Consider the following 15,070-nt stretch of genomic DNA (forward strand, 5'->3'; position numbering starts at 1 on the left):
AGGTGCCCAGGCTGGATGATCATCTTGTGTGTCGCTAACTGTAGGAACTGGGAAGTGGCCGTCAGAGCAAGTGGGCTGACTTGGTTTGGCAGAGCTTGACACCTCACCAGACAGAGGCAACAAAAGCAGGGCCGCAAGAGATTCAGGGGTAGCATGGGTGTGGAGGCCAGGGCAGGCCTGGATGCCTGCGGGAGAGGGAGGGAAGTGAAGCAGTGGATGCCGAGTGGGCGTTCAGGAGCCCGGACATCTCCAGAGCCCCAGTCCGAGCCCCAGGAGACAGCATCATGTCATGGTCACAGTCACGTGGTGCCCTGAGACCATTTTGGTGCCCTGAGATTCTATGGATAGTGGCAGAGTTTTCCTGGATGGAGGCAGACTGGCCGGGTGGTGGAGGGAGTGGCACGTGGCTGCCCCAGGCCACACCATGGGGTGTTAAGAGAGACCCTGACTGCTCGGCTGCCCTGAGTATGCAGCATGAAACAGGGCAGCTGCTCTGAGAGCTCACAGCAGGAGAGGCACCTGGAGAGCAGGGCTGTGATCAGGCCCAGTAGTTTGCAGATGTCTGGAGAGAAACTGAGTCGGAGAGGAAGCCCAGGAGGTTGTGAGCCTCAGCGATCTGAGAGACACGCATGTTGAAGAGTGAGTGAGGAGGGTGGGAAGCCTACAGGCTTGGTGGGTCCTAAAGTTGCAAGAACATCACTGTCCCCTGCAGCTAAGTGGGCCTGATGTACTCTACTCAGGCCACAGTTGCTGTACATGATCTCTTGGGACCCTAGAAGTGCTCCTTTCCATGATAGCTCTTCAATACATTAGTTAAAACAATCACCAGGAAGCCCTTGTTCCAAGTGTGCAGGACAGGATAAAAAGATAGCGCAGAAAGCCCTCAGAGCACAGACCAACTTCGAGTGCAATTTGCCCTCAGAGGCCTTGGTAGCCACCCGTTCCCGGCCCCCATGCCACCATCGAATCCCTGTGTGGCTTGTTATGTGCTCTGCAGCTGAAATTCGTGTGGCCTCCTGACCTTCTTTCCCCTGTGCCTTTTGAGAAGAAATAAACAGTGTAATCTTCGAGTCATCCCTTTTGTACTAGCCAAGTTCCAGGTGCAGTAAGACACACTCGTTGTCTCCACCTCTCTTCTCCCCTTCCTTTCCCTAACGTCTGCACACATTCCCATCCTCTCACTTCTTCCCCCTCCACGCTACCATCTCTCTCTCTCTCTCTCTCTCGTTCTCTCTTTCTCTCTCACACACACACACACACACACACACACTTACTTGAGAACCACAGCTGCATATCATCTCCTGTGGACCTGTGCACAACCTGTGGAGCCCAACTTAAAGTACTGCATCCATTTCCCATGCTTTATCCTAATTTAGGGTTGTTTCCTGGTCATATAGAATACTAAAGTGTATGTCCTTAGGAACTGTCTCAATTTTGCAGAGAAATGGGATATACATGAATAAATTTTTTATGACTCCCTTATACTGAGTCCCACTTGCATTGCAACGGATTAATAACACCTGTTTCCAAAGCAAGGCGTCACCTGCCATGCAAGCCACATGCTGGGGTGGGGAGGTGAAGGGTATGGACATTGGTGAGAGGTGTTGTTCTGATGTTCAAGGTGACAAGTATGTTATCTGGTGTCCCCAAGCTGGGTCCCACCCAGGGCCTGCTCCTGGATGAGGGCTGTATGCCTCTGATTTGCACACCCCTGATTCTGATGGACACAACCCTTTTTCTTAGAGAGCCAGAATCACTGCATCTTCTAGTCCTCAACTGCATAAAAAAATGGGGTACAAACTTCTCTGGACTATCTATTCTTATTGTACATTGGTTTATCCTGCAGGGTCACCCATGGAGCCCGTAATCAAATGAGCTAGTGAGTGAATGTGTGTGTGTGTGTGTGTGTGTGTGAAAGAGAGAGAGAGAGAACCATCTGGAGGGCCGGCAAAAGCACAGATTTCTGCCTCCCATCCCCTGAGTTTTTAATTCACAGGTCTGCATAAGGACTCAGCCATTTGCATTCCTACCAAGTTCTCAAATGATGCTGATGCTGCTGGTCTGGGGATATGATGTGAGCCTGTTTGAGATACCTGTTACCTACCTGGGCTAGGTTAACAACTATGATCATTTGAGATTTTCATAGTTCATTGGAGGGTCTATAACTACATTTGCAGTTGCAATTCCTGCAAAATGTCCAAATACTATATTATTGGACTGGTTCCAATAAAGTTAACTTTGAAAATGCCTCTATTTGTAGAAACTTTTACATTTTTTAGAAAATTTCTAGCAGTTCTATTTGTTGTTTGTTTGTTTGTTTTTCAAATATTTCTGGGGTATTTTTAGAGTATTTTGTTGGTTGCTAATTTCCATAGTTCCATTTTTTATTTTGTTAAACATTTCATAGTTTATATTCTATATCTGATTATTCTACTACTGAAAGTTTTGGAGGATGTAAATCTCTATCTTTTCCTCTCTCTTTCCCTCCCTACCCCTTGTCTCATAACTCACGCTTCCTTATATTTTCAGTGATCTTTCTGAGCTTGTGCCTGGTTAATATTCATCTGTGGGAATCTTGAGTATCCAATGCCGGGAACGCTTTCCTCCAGAGTTGAGGGGGATTTCCTCCTCACAGGCCCTTGCTTTAAGGTGGGAATCCCACATCCAGGTGCTCACTGTGCTGCTGGCCTGAGATTCTGTCCCTGTCCACTGCCGCGCTGAGATTAGCATTGGCCCTTTGGCCAAACCCACTTTAATTGCTCTTATTTGCCACTTACTTTTGGCTGTTCAAGTTTCAGCTCACTTTTTGTCCTATACTTCAATTTCAAAAGTGAATTTGCAGCTTAGGAAAAACCTTCTCCTTGTTCATTGATGAATGAGACTGTTTGGCTGTCACGAGCCTCCTTTGCCACAACAAAAATTCCGCTCCAGCAGTGCTCTCATATGCTGCCGTAACTGATCAAAGTATGACATTTTATTTGACACACGTGGTTTTGCAGACCTAGGTCATCATAAAGAGTCATGACCTGTCTGAAGTTAAAAGTTCAAAGAGAGTTGTGATCTGATGTCAATATCACTTCATTGATGCTGATTAAAGTCTCCTTTGAGAGAAAAAGGAGAAAAAACAAACGGCAGGGGAAAATGAGAACACCTAGTGGGCTGGAATGGGCCTGGTTTTTCTATTCTGTCTACAGCAGATACAGGCAGTGTCCCCAGTAGCCCCGGGGAGGCCGCCTTGAGTGTCTCACTACTTCTTGGATCCTCACTTTCCCCTTGGTGCCCGGGCATCACCTCTGTCTATTCTCTGTCCCCCCAGGAGGGTGCAGGAGAGTACAGGAGTCCGGCCCTTCCAGGCCATGCCCCAGCAGAGTCAACACGCCTCACCTTTGCATAGTGTTCTAATACCTGTGAGGCACAAGGCCTGCTCACCCCAGAGGCCAACTTTGCCCACCCTGGGAAAGCAGCCGTGCCGCAGGTCAAGGACTGTCTCAAAACCAGTTAGGACAGCTTCTCAGCATCATCTCGAGCTCCAGCCCTGGAAATCTCAGGCTTTGCAATAGCAAAACACAAATCTGTTCACTTACTCCTCCCAAGACAATTACTGGGAAAAAATATTAAAGGCTTCTGTGAACAGCCTGAGGCCAGTTGACCTTGAAGGCGGAAGGCGACAAACCAGACAGGAGCCGGGAGCCCTGCCTGTGTGCACGCCTGCTCTGGGTGTCTGTGGAGCCATAAGCCTGGCTGGGTGTGCTGATGCCACCACCAGGGCAAAGCTCTCAGTAACAGGACACAGCCAAGAGGAGGAGCAAGGCTTCCAAATCAGTTTGTCTCCTATGTTAAATTAAAAATAGCCTGGTCCAGGATCTGCCTGCAGCCAGCAGATACTTCACAGTTGCTGGTGGTTAATGTCACGAGCCTTCTGGTCTTTGCCACCTACAGATGCTGGGCCTGTGGGTTTCCTTTCCCTGCTCTTGTTTCTTGCCACCTGCCACAGGGGGCTACTCAGGCTGCGTGTCCATGGTCAGTCCCTGTACCTTCCAGTTACCTGTTGCCGGGAGCTGGCCGGGACTGCTTGGTGGAGCACAGGAAGAGAGGGGATCGCCTGCAGAACCTGGCCTCTTGAGGAGCCTCAAGGAAGTGGGGCCTTTGCAGAAACTCCTGGTTCAAAAGCAAAGAGCACTCTCTGTTTCCTCTGGGTTGCTCTCCGTTTCCTCCTGGTACCAGCTCTCTTTTTATACTGCTTTTATTGTGAAATATAAAACACAGAAGAGTGCATAACTAAATAGGTACAACTTAATGAATGATTATCAAGCAAACACAACCCAGTCAAGAAATGAAATGCACCCGGCATTGCCGGAGCCCCTCCGCCCTCACGCACTCACACCCGTCTGCCTGGCTGGCCTCCTGGGAGGCACCACCTCCTGAACTCTTGTGTTCATCACGCCCTTGCTTTTTTTGTTGTTTTTTTTCATGTGTTTGTTTTTTTAGTTTTACCACCTAGGTGTACCTCACTAAATAAAACAGGTGGCTTGTGTCTGTTTGGGGACTTTGTGTATATGGAAGCATGAAGTGTGTTTTATGTTTGTGAGACTTATCTGTGCTTTGTATAGCTACCATTTGCTCATTTTCTTGCTTTATAATATTGTATTGTGTGAATTCCTACAATTTACTTGCTCTGTGGTCAGTGAACACTTAGGTTATGTGCAGTTTTTGATAAGCACAGATGAAGCTGCTGTAAGTAGCCCTGTAGTGTATGGTGCACACATTTCGTACACCTAGGGGTGGAATTCCTCATTCACGAGGGCTGTGAATGAATAGGTTCAGTTTCAGGAGACCGTCCCAAATTGTTTTCCAAAGTGGGTAAGCCATTTATGTTCCCACAAACAACGTAGGAGGGGCCTTGCTGCTCCCCACTCTCAGTAGCACTTAGAACGATCTTTCTAACTTCCACCAGTCTGAAGAGCGTGGAATGGTACTTTCCTGTGGTCTTCATTCGTATTTGCCTGATGCCTAATGAGGTTGATGGCATCATCACTCAGGGCAGTCTGTGCTTGTCTGTCTCAGTTTTTAACAAGAAAATGTCAATCAAGACATAGGGCAAGATGGAGTACAGCAGATTGGACATGGATTCAGAAACCAGAGTTCAGATCCCATTTGTTACTACTATCTTTTTTTGTAGATATGGAGTCTCACTCTGTTGTCCAGGCTGGAGTGCCGTGGTGCAGTCTTGGCTCACTGCAGCTTTGACCTCCTGGGCTCAAGTAATCCTCCTGCCTTGGCCTCCCAAAGTGCTAGGATTACAGGTGTGTGCCACTGCACCTGGTTCAGATCCCATGTATTATCTCCATGACCTTGAGGTCACAGACGTAAAAGATTAAATGATAGGAAATACTTTGGAGTGGCATATTGTCACCATTCTTTCAAGGCCAACTTTTATAGGTATATGCATCCACTCTTACTGCTGCGGTATTTGGATAGCTCTTTACACCTTCAAACTATAAGCCACGGATGTGTATCGAATAAACATAAATAGCCTCGCTTTATAAGATACTCTCCCTATAAAACAGACTCAGTTCTCTCTTTATATAAAAAGATGACAGTATGGTTTTTTGTTTGTTGTGTTGTGTTGTGTTGTATTTAACCATCACTAACTGCTGGCTGTAATCAGCCATGTGGCTGTGAAAAGGGAGCTCACACCTTGGGTGCTGACGACTTGGTTGGTTTGGGAGGAAGAGGCTGTTCTCACAGTGAGAAGGTTTCAGCACAGCCACCTGCTGAGACCACAGAGAACCTGGATGTGTGTCCTGCACCCTGGCCAGCTGCCCTGAGCTGTGGGGCGCTGTGCACAGGCAAGCACCGCTAGAAAAGACACTTATCCTGAAATTCACTCCTCCCATGCCGTCGTTCAGCTTTCAAGCCTTGGGTTAGCTTTTTGAGATGAGTCTCCATGGCAAGGGACAGGAAAGCATGGCCATGTCCAGTTCTGAAGGCCATCTCAACTCGCCCTGTGGCCATGTATCTGACCTCTTGCAACCAGGAGGAGGCATCAGAAATTTCCCCAGTACCCAGATGTCCCAAGGCAGCTGAGCACCCTTGAACTCTGCCCCAAGTACAGTGCATTTGGGCATGCGGCTTAACAATTTTGGACCTCAGCTTCCTCATTTTAGAAAATGCAGAGGCCAAAGGGGCTTCCTAGGCCTTCATGACTCACCCTCAGAACCTAGGATCTCATGATCCAAAGGGCTGCAGCTGTGGAGAGGGGAGAATGGGACTGTGGGTGTCACTACGAAGCTAAACTGGGGGATTCGCACCCATTTCATGCCTTTCCAGCCTCCACCGGGACCTCAAACTCCCCAAGTCCTACAGGTCTTCCAGGGGATCTCTCACCTCCCCGTGAGTTGTGAGCCTCGCGTCGCATGCACTGCACTGGGAGTGTTGCTCCCTGCCTGGCATCAGACTCCCTTGTCTCTGTTCACCAGGACCCAGGGCAGGGAGTGGTACTGAGGGTCGCCCAGCATGACCGTGAAGACAGAGCCTTGGCTGCTCAGCACGGCCAGCACAGCTCTGGTTTCAGCTCTGTCTCTTCACCCCACAGTGGATGTCATTTTCTTCTACTGGGGGTGTTACCCGACAATATCATCCTTTGAAAGTGTTTGAAGTCCAGCCCTGCCTCCCTTGCCTGCAGTGGGAGTGTGGGAGGGAGTGAGGAAGGCCCAGGGGATGGAAGCTTCCATATCCTTCCATCTCTGGTCCAGAAGATGGCTGGTTAAAATGCCCACCAAACACCCCCGCCCACACCCCAAGCCGGGTAGTGGAGCTGTCCGTCTTGGATCTGACCCAAATGCAGGCCCTGGTGAAGAAAGGTGAGTCCATTGGGCTCCACAGTAATCAGGACCCATGGAGCGCCCGTGCTCATTGCCCTGAGCAGCATCACTGCTACCAAGCACCAGGCTCTCCTGACCACTGCCCAGAGCTCCTGGGCCCTGCTAGAGCTTAGCCATGGTCCATTCATCACCAATCTGCTAACATTTCCTTGTTGCAAGCTCGCCCACTGGCATCATCCCTGAGTGGTAAACAGGGCCTTCCTGGGTTGGGCAAAGCCCTTGACCTGGAGGCTCCAGACTCTGCCCTCCGGCTGCCTTGCCGGGTGACAGGCCCCAGGGAGCGGCTGCTGACCACTCAGGCCAGGGTGCTTCCTCCCAGGTCCCACCTGGGGACTGGCAGGCCTGGGGATGATGCAGCTCCATCCTCTCTTCTAGGATCCGAGCCAGAGACAACAACGGCTCCTACGCCCTGTGCCTGCTGCACGAAGGGAAGGTGCTGCACTATCGCATTGACAAAGACAAGACAGGGAAGCTCTCCATCCCCGAGGGAAAGAAGTTCGACACGCTCTGGCAGGTACCCGGCCTCCTCTCCCCACCTTGTGGGTAGAGTACAGGGCATGTGGGGCTTCTTGTCCCATGGACTCTGAGACACAAGGGGAACCGAACCACCCACTCCCCACAGTGTGGTCCCCAGGCCAGCAGCAGCCCTGGAGCTCATGAGAAACGCACACCTGGATCCACACCTGGGCCCCTGCCCCACACCTGGGCCCCTGTCCCACCTGCCCATCAGACCCCACTTTCAGCCTCCAGGTGGCTTCTGTGTTTGAAAAGCACTGGTCCAGAGGCTGTCATGTGAGGTGAGCGAAGGTTCCATGGCTCGTTCAGGGCCGCTCAGTCCTCGGTGCCACAAGGTGATGTACGTGCAGGTCTGTGTTCAGAGTTTAACAAGACATCGTCTTTTGGAGAGCTAGAAAATATTTATTCCTAGGATATTCTAACTACAGCCCAAAACAGCCTTTCAGACAAAGACACACAAAATAGAGGAATGGATGCCTGGGGAAGGAGGCCTGGGAAGAGCTAAGCAGGGCTTTGTTGGTGGTGTGAGAGGCTGAATTAGACAGCAAATGTCAGGTGTCCTCCTCATTGTAAATCGAGTCTCCCTCTGTGGAAACTAAGGCGGTGTAGGAAGCACATCCTAAATTTAGAAAGCATACTCCCCGGGCTCCAGGCTGCTGCTCATACTGATTGCCACAGCCCTGGTCTAAAAAGTGCATATTCCTGACCCAGCTACTAGCAAACCCTGAAACAACTCACAATTTGGAAGTTCCTTAGGCACTAATAAGCACTAAAATAATGCTCGTCGCTGCTTTCCCTGAATCGCAGTGAGCACAGATTGCTTGTCTTAATTTTGCATCACAGCTACACTGGCTGATAATGAAGGAAATAAAAGTAACAGTACTTCACACATCATCTTAGCAGAGCATCCTGTAAACTGTAGTAGGTTCAGAGACACAGAGAAAGCCAACTGACTGCCACTACCCCACCACCCCAGAGCACCAGCTACCTCGAACATGTATGGGTGAGGGGCATAATCAAGGCACATTCGGATGTCCTCACCCAAGCCCAGCTGGGGCCACACATGCAGTCAATATTGAGGAAAGGACTCAACTCAAAATCTTGTCTTTTCAAAAACTGAGACTACAGAGCCTTAGCCCCTTTAAAGCACTTAAAGTTACTACTTCCAAATGTGATTTGGTTTCTAGTGCTGTAATTGGGGGAAAAAAATACTCCTTTTTTGAATGTGAATATGATCATATTAAAAAATGTTAGTCACAACATTTACATTGTCTTTTGATTTTGTGGCTCATTGCCATGTCTCATCATTGACCACAGGCTTCTTTCTTTTAACGCTATTGATTCGAAACAGTATTTAACCTTTCTACCCTCAATGCCCCAAAGCGTATCAGGGAGGTGAGCAGGGAATGTGGCCTTCTGGAATGCAAGGTCACCTGGAGTCCTCTATGCCAGCTTAATGCTCCAAGGTCCCAGGCCCCATCACTTATAAACAGCCATTCATTCACCTTCTCCGGAAAGGGCATCTTGTGTGTGTGGCGTTCTCTCACAGTTTCAAAGGCTGAGCGCTCACCATGGTGTTAAGCATCTCTAATTATGGAGAATGCCCTTCCCAAGACTCTTTACTGTTTTTATTGATTCCCCTGGTAGATCATAGCATTCATCTCTAATTATATATTCCTCATTGTATATTTTCTAGGGACTGTGTTTAGGAAACTACCTCAAAAATGCCAGCAATACATTCCAATTTCCCATGCATGATTTCATTGATTTTTCTTGACAGCATTGTAAGGTACTTCTGTACCCTACCCCAACTGCAGGGCCCCAGTGCCATTTCACAGAGAATTGGTGATTGCTATACTACCCTATTTCAATATTCTTTACTGTAGACCAGGGATCTGCAAACCCACAGACCAAATCTGGCTCTCAGCTTGTTTCTGTGTAGTCCTTGAAGAGAATGGTTTTTATGCTTTTAAAGATGTTGTTTTGGATAAATAAGTAAACAAAGGACACAGATATGGTATGAGGCCCACAAAAACCAAAAATACCACTTTCTGTTTACAAAAAAAATTTGCTGCCCCTAGCCCAAGAGGGAGGATGCCTATCTGTGGGCCCACTTCCCCAGCCACCCTTGTGGAGTGGACTTACGCACATCAAAGCATTTACGCGTCTTGGGGCCACTTTGAAAGCCCAACAGTCAGTCAGCAGCTCTCAGTCACTATTTCTCTGTTTCCTGACCTTGTTATTTACCACACTTTCTTACTTTTTTCTCTTTCAGCTCGTCGAGCATTATTCTTATAAAGCAGATGGTTTGTTAAGAGTTCTTACTGTCCCGTGTCAAAAAATCGGCACACAGGGTGAGTTCCCGAGACACCGGAGTCTCACTGTTTGAGGTATCAGTGACAATCAGCCTCGTTTTCGACTTAGCTGATTGCAGTTTCGGGTTGGATGAGGACTTCTTACGGATTGATTAATAACGTTATCAGAGCACTCCAATTTTGTAGATCATGAATCAAAAAATAGCTGGTTGCTTTAACTTTTTAAAAAATTGTAATTATTTGTCTTAATTGCATGCGGGAAAAAGTAAAAGAGGGTCAGAAGTACCTGCAGAAAACGTGCTCACTTCTCAAGCAGCAGCACATCCTGATCTCATTGACCGATCTGCAGGGGGTGGGGGGAAAGGAAGTGGTTTCCACAGATAGAGTAGTAATGGTCCATATTCTCTCAACCAGGAAATGTTAATTTTGGAGGTCGTCCGCAACTTCCAGGTTCCCATCCTGCGGTAAGTGTCACTAGGAATACCACTGAATGAGAAGCTGTTGCATATTTCACAAATGAAAAGCATGTTTTAGCTAACAGGAGTGGTGGTCACTGATATTTTGATTGCCCTTCAAAACATTTTCCTTAATGAGCTGGGATTTCTAGTGAGTGTTAGGCACAATCAGCCTACTGTTAGTGATAAACTAGCCACACTTTCTTTTCTTTCTTTCTTTCTTTTTTTTTTTTTTTTTTTTTGGAGGCAGAGTCTTACTCTGTCACCCTGACTAGAGTGCAGTGGTGCAGTCACGGCTCACTGCAACCTCTGCCTTCTGGGTTCACGCCATTCTCATGCCCTAGCCTCCCGAGTAGCTGGGATTACTGGTGCCTGCCACACCTGGCTACTTTTTGTATTTTTTAGTAGAGACGGGGTTTTGCCATGTTGGTCAGGCTGTTCACAAATTCCTGGCCTCAAGTTATTCTCCTACTTCAGCCTCCCAAAGTGCTGGGATTACACGCATGAGCCACCACACCCTGCCTAGTCACATTTTCTTAACTTCTTGTCTAGGTGAAATTCTCTTCATTTTTGGAGAATATACACAATGCGAATGAAACCCAATATTAAATCAGAAGTAGGCCTCTTGCAATATTTGAGAAATGGGAACATATTTTTTAACTTCATCCTTGAACCGTCTATGTTAACACACGTATAATCCACAGGACCCCAGCTCTCTCCTCCCTCCAGCCTGTTAGGAGGTCAGGTACAGATTTATTCTCTAAGTAGGAATTCTTTTCCTGATCTTTTCTTGGGGACTTCATATGGACTTTTTTTTTTTCTTTCTTTCTTTCTTTTTTTTTGATATGGAGTCTAGCTCTGTCTCCCAGGGTGGAGTGTGGTGGCACAATCTCTGCTCACTGCAAGCTCTGCCTCCCGGGTTCACGCCATTCTCCTGCCTCAGCCTCCCAAGTAGCTGTGACTACAGGCACCCGCCACCATGCCTGGCTAATTTTTTTGTATTTTTAGTAGAGACAGGGTTTCACCATGTTAGCCAAGATGGTCTCGATCTCCTGACCTCGTGATCTGCCCACCTCGGCCTCCCAAAATGCTGGGATTACAAGCGTGAGCCACCATATAGGCGTGAGCCCAGCCTATATGGACTTTTTATGCCCTTTAATGCCATCTGTGAAGTGTGCCCTCTGCACCTCACTTTTTGCCTGGTAACCCTTGAAAAACAAAATCTGCAGAAAGCCAAATACACATCCTGCCTCCAGTAGGGACAATTGGCTGCCCAGGAGCTGAGCCCAGGTTGAAACAGGGGAGGCCATCCAGAGGCAGCACTTGTTATCAAATGCAGGGAACATGAATTTGCTAAAATACCAGTGAACTTTGGGATCAAAATGTAATGCCTTTATGGAGGTGTGACTTTATTTTGCCCTTTACAGGGCTCTCCGGCCTGGCAACTCTACCTTAATATTATAGGCTCCATAAGACAGATCCGTATACCCTTCAGATGGATGAGGGCTTAGGGCTGAGAACTCTTAAAATAATGTCAAGCCCTGTGTTTAGCCATCATCACCCAATGGCTACAAGAAGTTAAATATTTTGGAATAACTTTTTAATTGACTGGTAAAATGCGTACGGAGAAAAAATGCAGAGGTCCTACATGTACAACTCAATTAATTTCCACAAAAATTTTCCACCATGGAACCAGCACCCACCATGAAGAAGCAACACAACTGAGCACTCAGATCTACTTGTGGTTTCTTTCGGGTGGTTTGTCTTGAGTTTGTGACTTAATAATTCCACATGAAGCATGAGCTAGTAAATGTAACAGCTCTAATTTTGTAGCCTTCAGTGGAACATATTTCCCAAATATATTTCTAGATCCTTCTCCCCAAGTGGCAGGCCCTTCCAGAAGCCTTCCCAATGATCAGGTGTTGCCCGTGGTAGATCTCACTGGCGGGGGCAGGAGGGGGTTAGTGGTGCGATTACAGAAGCAAGTTTAAGTAGCATGTCATGGAAGGGATCCTGTATTTGTCTTCTGAAACATTTACTGTTCCTCTTTGCCGTTGTGGTTTCTAGACTTGGTCAGCGGGTGGAATAATCTCAAGAATCAAATCATACTCCTTCCCAAAGCCTGGCCACAGAAAGGTGCTAAAGCATCCCCTGCTTGCTGTCCAACTAAGTGGTAGGACCAACCCGCACTCAGCTCCCGCCCGCCCAGCCTGCCCTGCGTGTGCGCTGCCCCCCACCTCTTGCCACTCTGCTTCCAGGCCTCTTTGCCCTTGCTCACACCTGCCATTCCTGGGCAGCCGCACCCCAGGTACATCATGTGCTTTTTGTGTGGGTCCTCCGTCCGTCAGCTGGAAGTCCATCAGTGTGAGCATGCTTTCTGTGCTCAAGTGTCTTTTTAAAGTCGTTTCAGTTGGCGTCATCTGTCATAGCTAATTATCATGTCGGAAAATCTTTTCCAAGATGGCCCACTTACTTTTTGGTGGCCAGACTCCGGTGTTGCAGTGTTCTGGTAATTGATTATGTAAGTTACGTTGTGATGGAGGGAACGCCCGGGTTTTGTGAGGTGCGCTGCACAGTGAGGTCAGGCAGTGCATGGTGACTTCCTTATGGCTTAAACGTCTAACACAGAACTGCAAATGTGACATGTAAAGAAGAGGTGTAATCTGAGGACTAGAAAAAACAGTTTTCTTTTTGAGGCAGTAATGTTGACATCTCATTGATTTCCATGTTTTGTTCTATTATTGGATTTTGAGGGAAAATAAAAATAAGTTCTTTTTAATGACTTTTATTTATAATGACTCATTTATTCCTTCCCCCAAAATATGTATATATGATGTGCTTGAATTGCTTTTTTTCCATTCTACTTTTATTATCAGTGGGGTAAAATTGATTCTTTTTATCAGAAATTCTTTTTGTTTTCATATTAATTGGTGTTTTTACCGATATTTTAGCATATAATTGAGCATCCACTCATGAAGTAGATTGCCTAAAGTATTTATTAGAAACAGCAGAAATAAAAGACATAAAACCCGTGAGGTTTTATATAGTAATAATTTTCCAAGTTTACTCATACTCAAGAAGTTCTCAATCATGTTGACCATAGAACAGAACGATTTAATGCAGTGTTTGAGAGGAAGAAAAGGTGTATTTTACACCTGAATAAAATAACTATGTCTGTTTTTCATGTTTACCCAAGGCAAACCACGCCCACAGATTACCCACAGTGGCTAACGAAATACCTAGAAAATAAGTTTTAGTGCATCTTTAGACTACAGGAGAACATGTCAGAAAAAAATTGAAGAAAATATCAGTTACCACCTAAAAATAAAGAAATATGTGTGTAGATAAGAACTATAACATCATCAAAAGAGAAATGAGAAACTGGGAGTAAGTAGCACTAATGCTGACACATAGATTAATAGCTTTAATATACAAAGAGATTCTACAAATCATTAAGAAAAATATTAACTGTCTACTTGGATAATGGACAGGGAATATCAGTAGTAGTTTATAGTAAAGCAAATATAAATAGTTCTTTTTTGTTTTTTGTTGTTGTTGTTGTTGTTTTGTTTTGTTTTTTGAGACGGCTGTCGCCCAGGCTAGAGTGCAGTGGCGCCATCTCGGCTCACTGCAAGCTCCGCCTCCCAGGTTCATGCCATTCTCCTGCCTCAGTCTCCCGAGTAGCTGGGACTATAGGCACCCGCCACCATACCTGGCTAATTTTTTGTGTTTTTTAGTAGAGACGGAGTTTCACCGTGTTAGCCAGGATGGTCTCGATCTCCTGACCTCGGGATCCACCTGCCTCAGCCTCCCAAAGTGCTGAGATTACAGGCGTGAGCCACCGCACCCGGCCATAAATAGTTTTTAAACATATGAAATGTTGTTTAACTTCATGAGAAGAGAAATGCAAGTTAAAACTATGGTGCTTCACTGTGTCCACCTATGGAACGGATCCACATTTTAAAAGCTTGGTAACTCTGTAGTAAAGGCGTGGTAGATTAGCACTCCTACTCTTCCTTGGGGAAGTCTGAAATGATGCAATCTGTAAGAAAGGCTCTGCAATTGTATTTCTAAGTATGTACAGATATTCTTGCATTTATGTGAAATCATGTACATGTGAAGGTGTTTTTTCCAAAACTGTATAATTGACAAAGTCTGATAATAATTTAAATGCTTATCAATGGAAGACAAATGAAATTAGTTACAGTAAAATTGCTACCGTGGGAGACAACTGAGATCTAGAATTGTTTTCAAAATATAATGGTAACTGTAAAAGACAATGTCATGTACACACACACACACACACACACACATATATACAGAATGTGTTGATATCGTATAGAGTATCCTAGAAAAATACAGCAAATACTGGCAATGCTGGTTGCCTCTGGAGTAAGAGATGGGAATGTTAAGAAATTCCACTTTTCATTGTAAATTCTGTTGTATCTTTTTAAATTTGAGCCTGTTAAAAAATTTTAATCAATTTTTTAAAACAAAATTAAATAGTAGAGAGTAATTAATCTTATTACTATTGTGAAAATACCTTTCTGGCAAAAAAAAAAAAAGTTTGGTTTCTATTTAAGTTTATAAGAACATTAAAGTATACATTGAATTTTTTATAGAAGTAAGAAACTGGGAATAAGTATTACTAATGATGACACATATATAGTGCCAAAAATATCAAGAGATAATTTTTAAAAGATCAAGGTTGTGTGGTTTAAGCTATAGACTAAAAATATTTTAATTGCTTATCAGAAATATTTTAGAGCTAATATGTATATTTTCACAAACACACGGGGAACTTTCCATTATGTAATCAGTCATGAGAAAAGAATTGTGAGAATTATGTCAAATGTCCCATCATGTTAGCTAAGAGATAAATAACTTTCTTGAACTTGTT

At 45.8% G+C, this 15,070-nt stretch overlaps 1 protein-coding gene across 3 annotated transcripts in view; it reads left to right on the top strand.

Annotated features, from left to right (window-relative positions):
* SYK (spleen associated tyrosine kinase) overlaps positions 1–15,070 on the top strand; it is a 94,529-nt gene that overhangs the window by 51,270 nt on the left and 28,189 nt on the right. For 2 of the 3 annotated variants that reach the window (XM_025360151.1, XM_025360152.1), the window contains exons 4-7: positions 7,260–7,398; positions 9,676–9,754; positions 10,130–10,179; positions 12,238–12,306. In XM_025360151.1, the coding sequence (XP_025215936.1) occupies positions 7,260–7,398; positions 9,676–9,754; positions 10,130–10,179; positions 12,238–12,306 (337 nt within the window). The remainder of the gene's footprint in view (positions 1–7,259; positions 7,399–9,675; positions 9,755–10,129; positions 10,180–12,237; positions 12,307–15,070) is intronic. The other variant, XM_025360153.1, reaches the window with a different exon arrangement.

Source organism: Theropithecus gelada, chromosome 15 (genome assembly GCF_003255815.1).
Source record: "Theropithecus gelada isolate Dixy chromosome 15, Tgel_1.0, whole genome shotgun sequence".
NCBI lineage: Eukaryota > Metazoa > Chordata > Mammalia > Primates > Cercopithecidae > Theropithecus > Theropithecus gelada.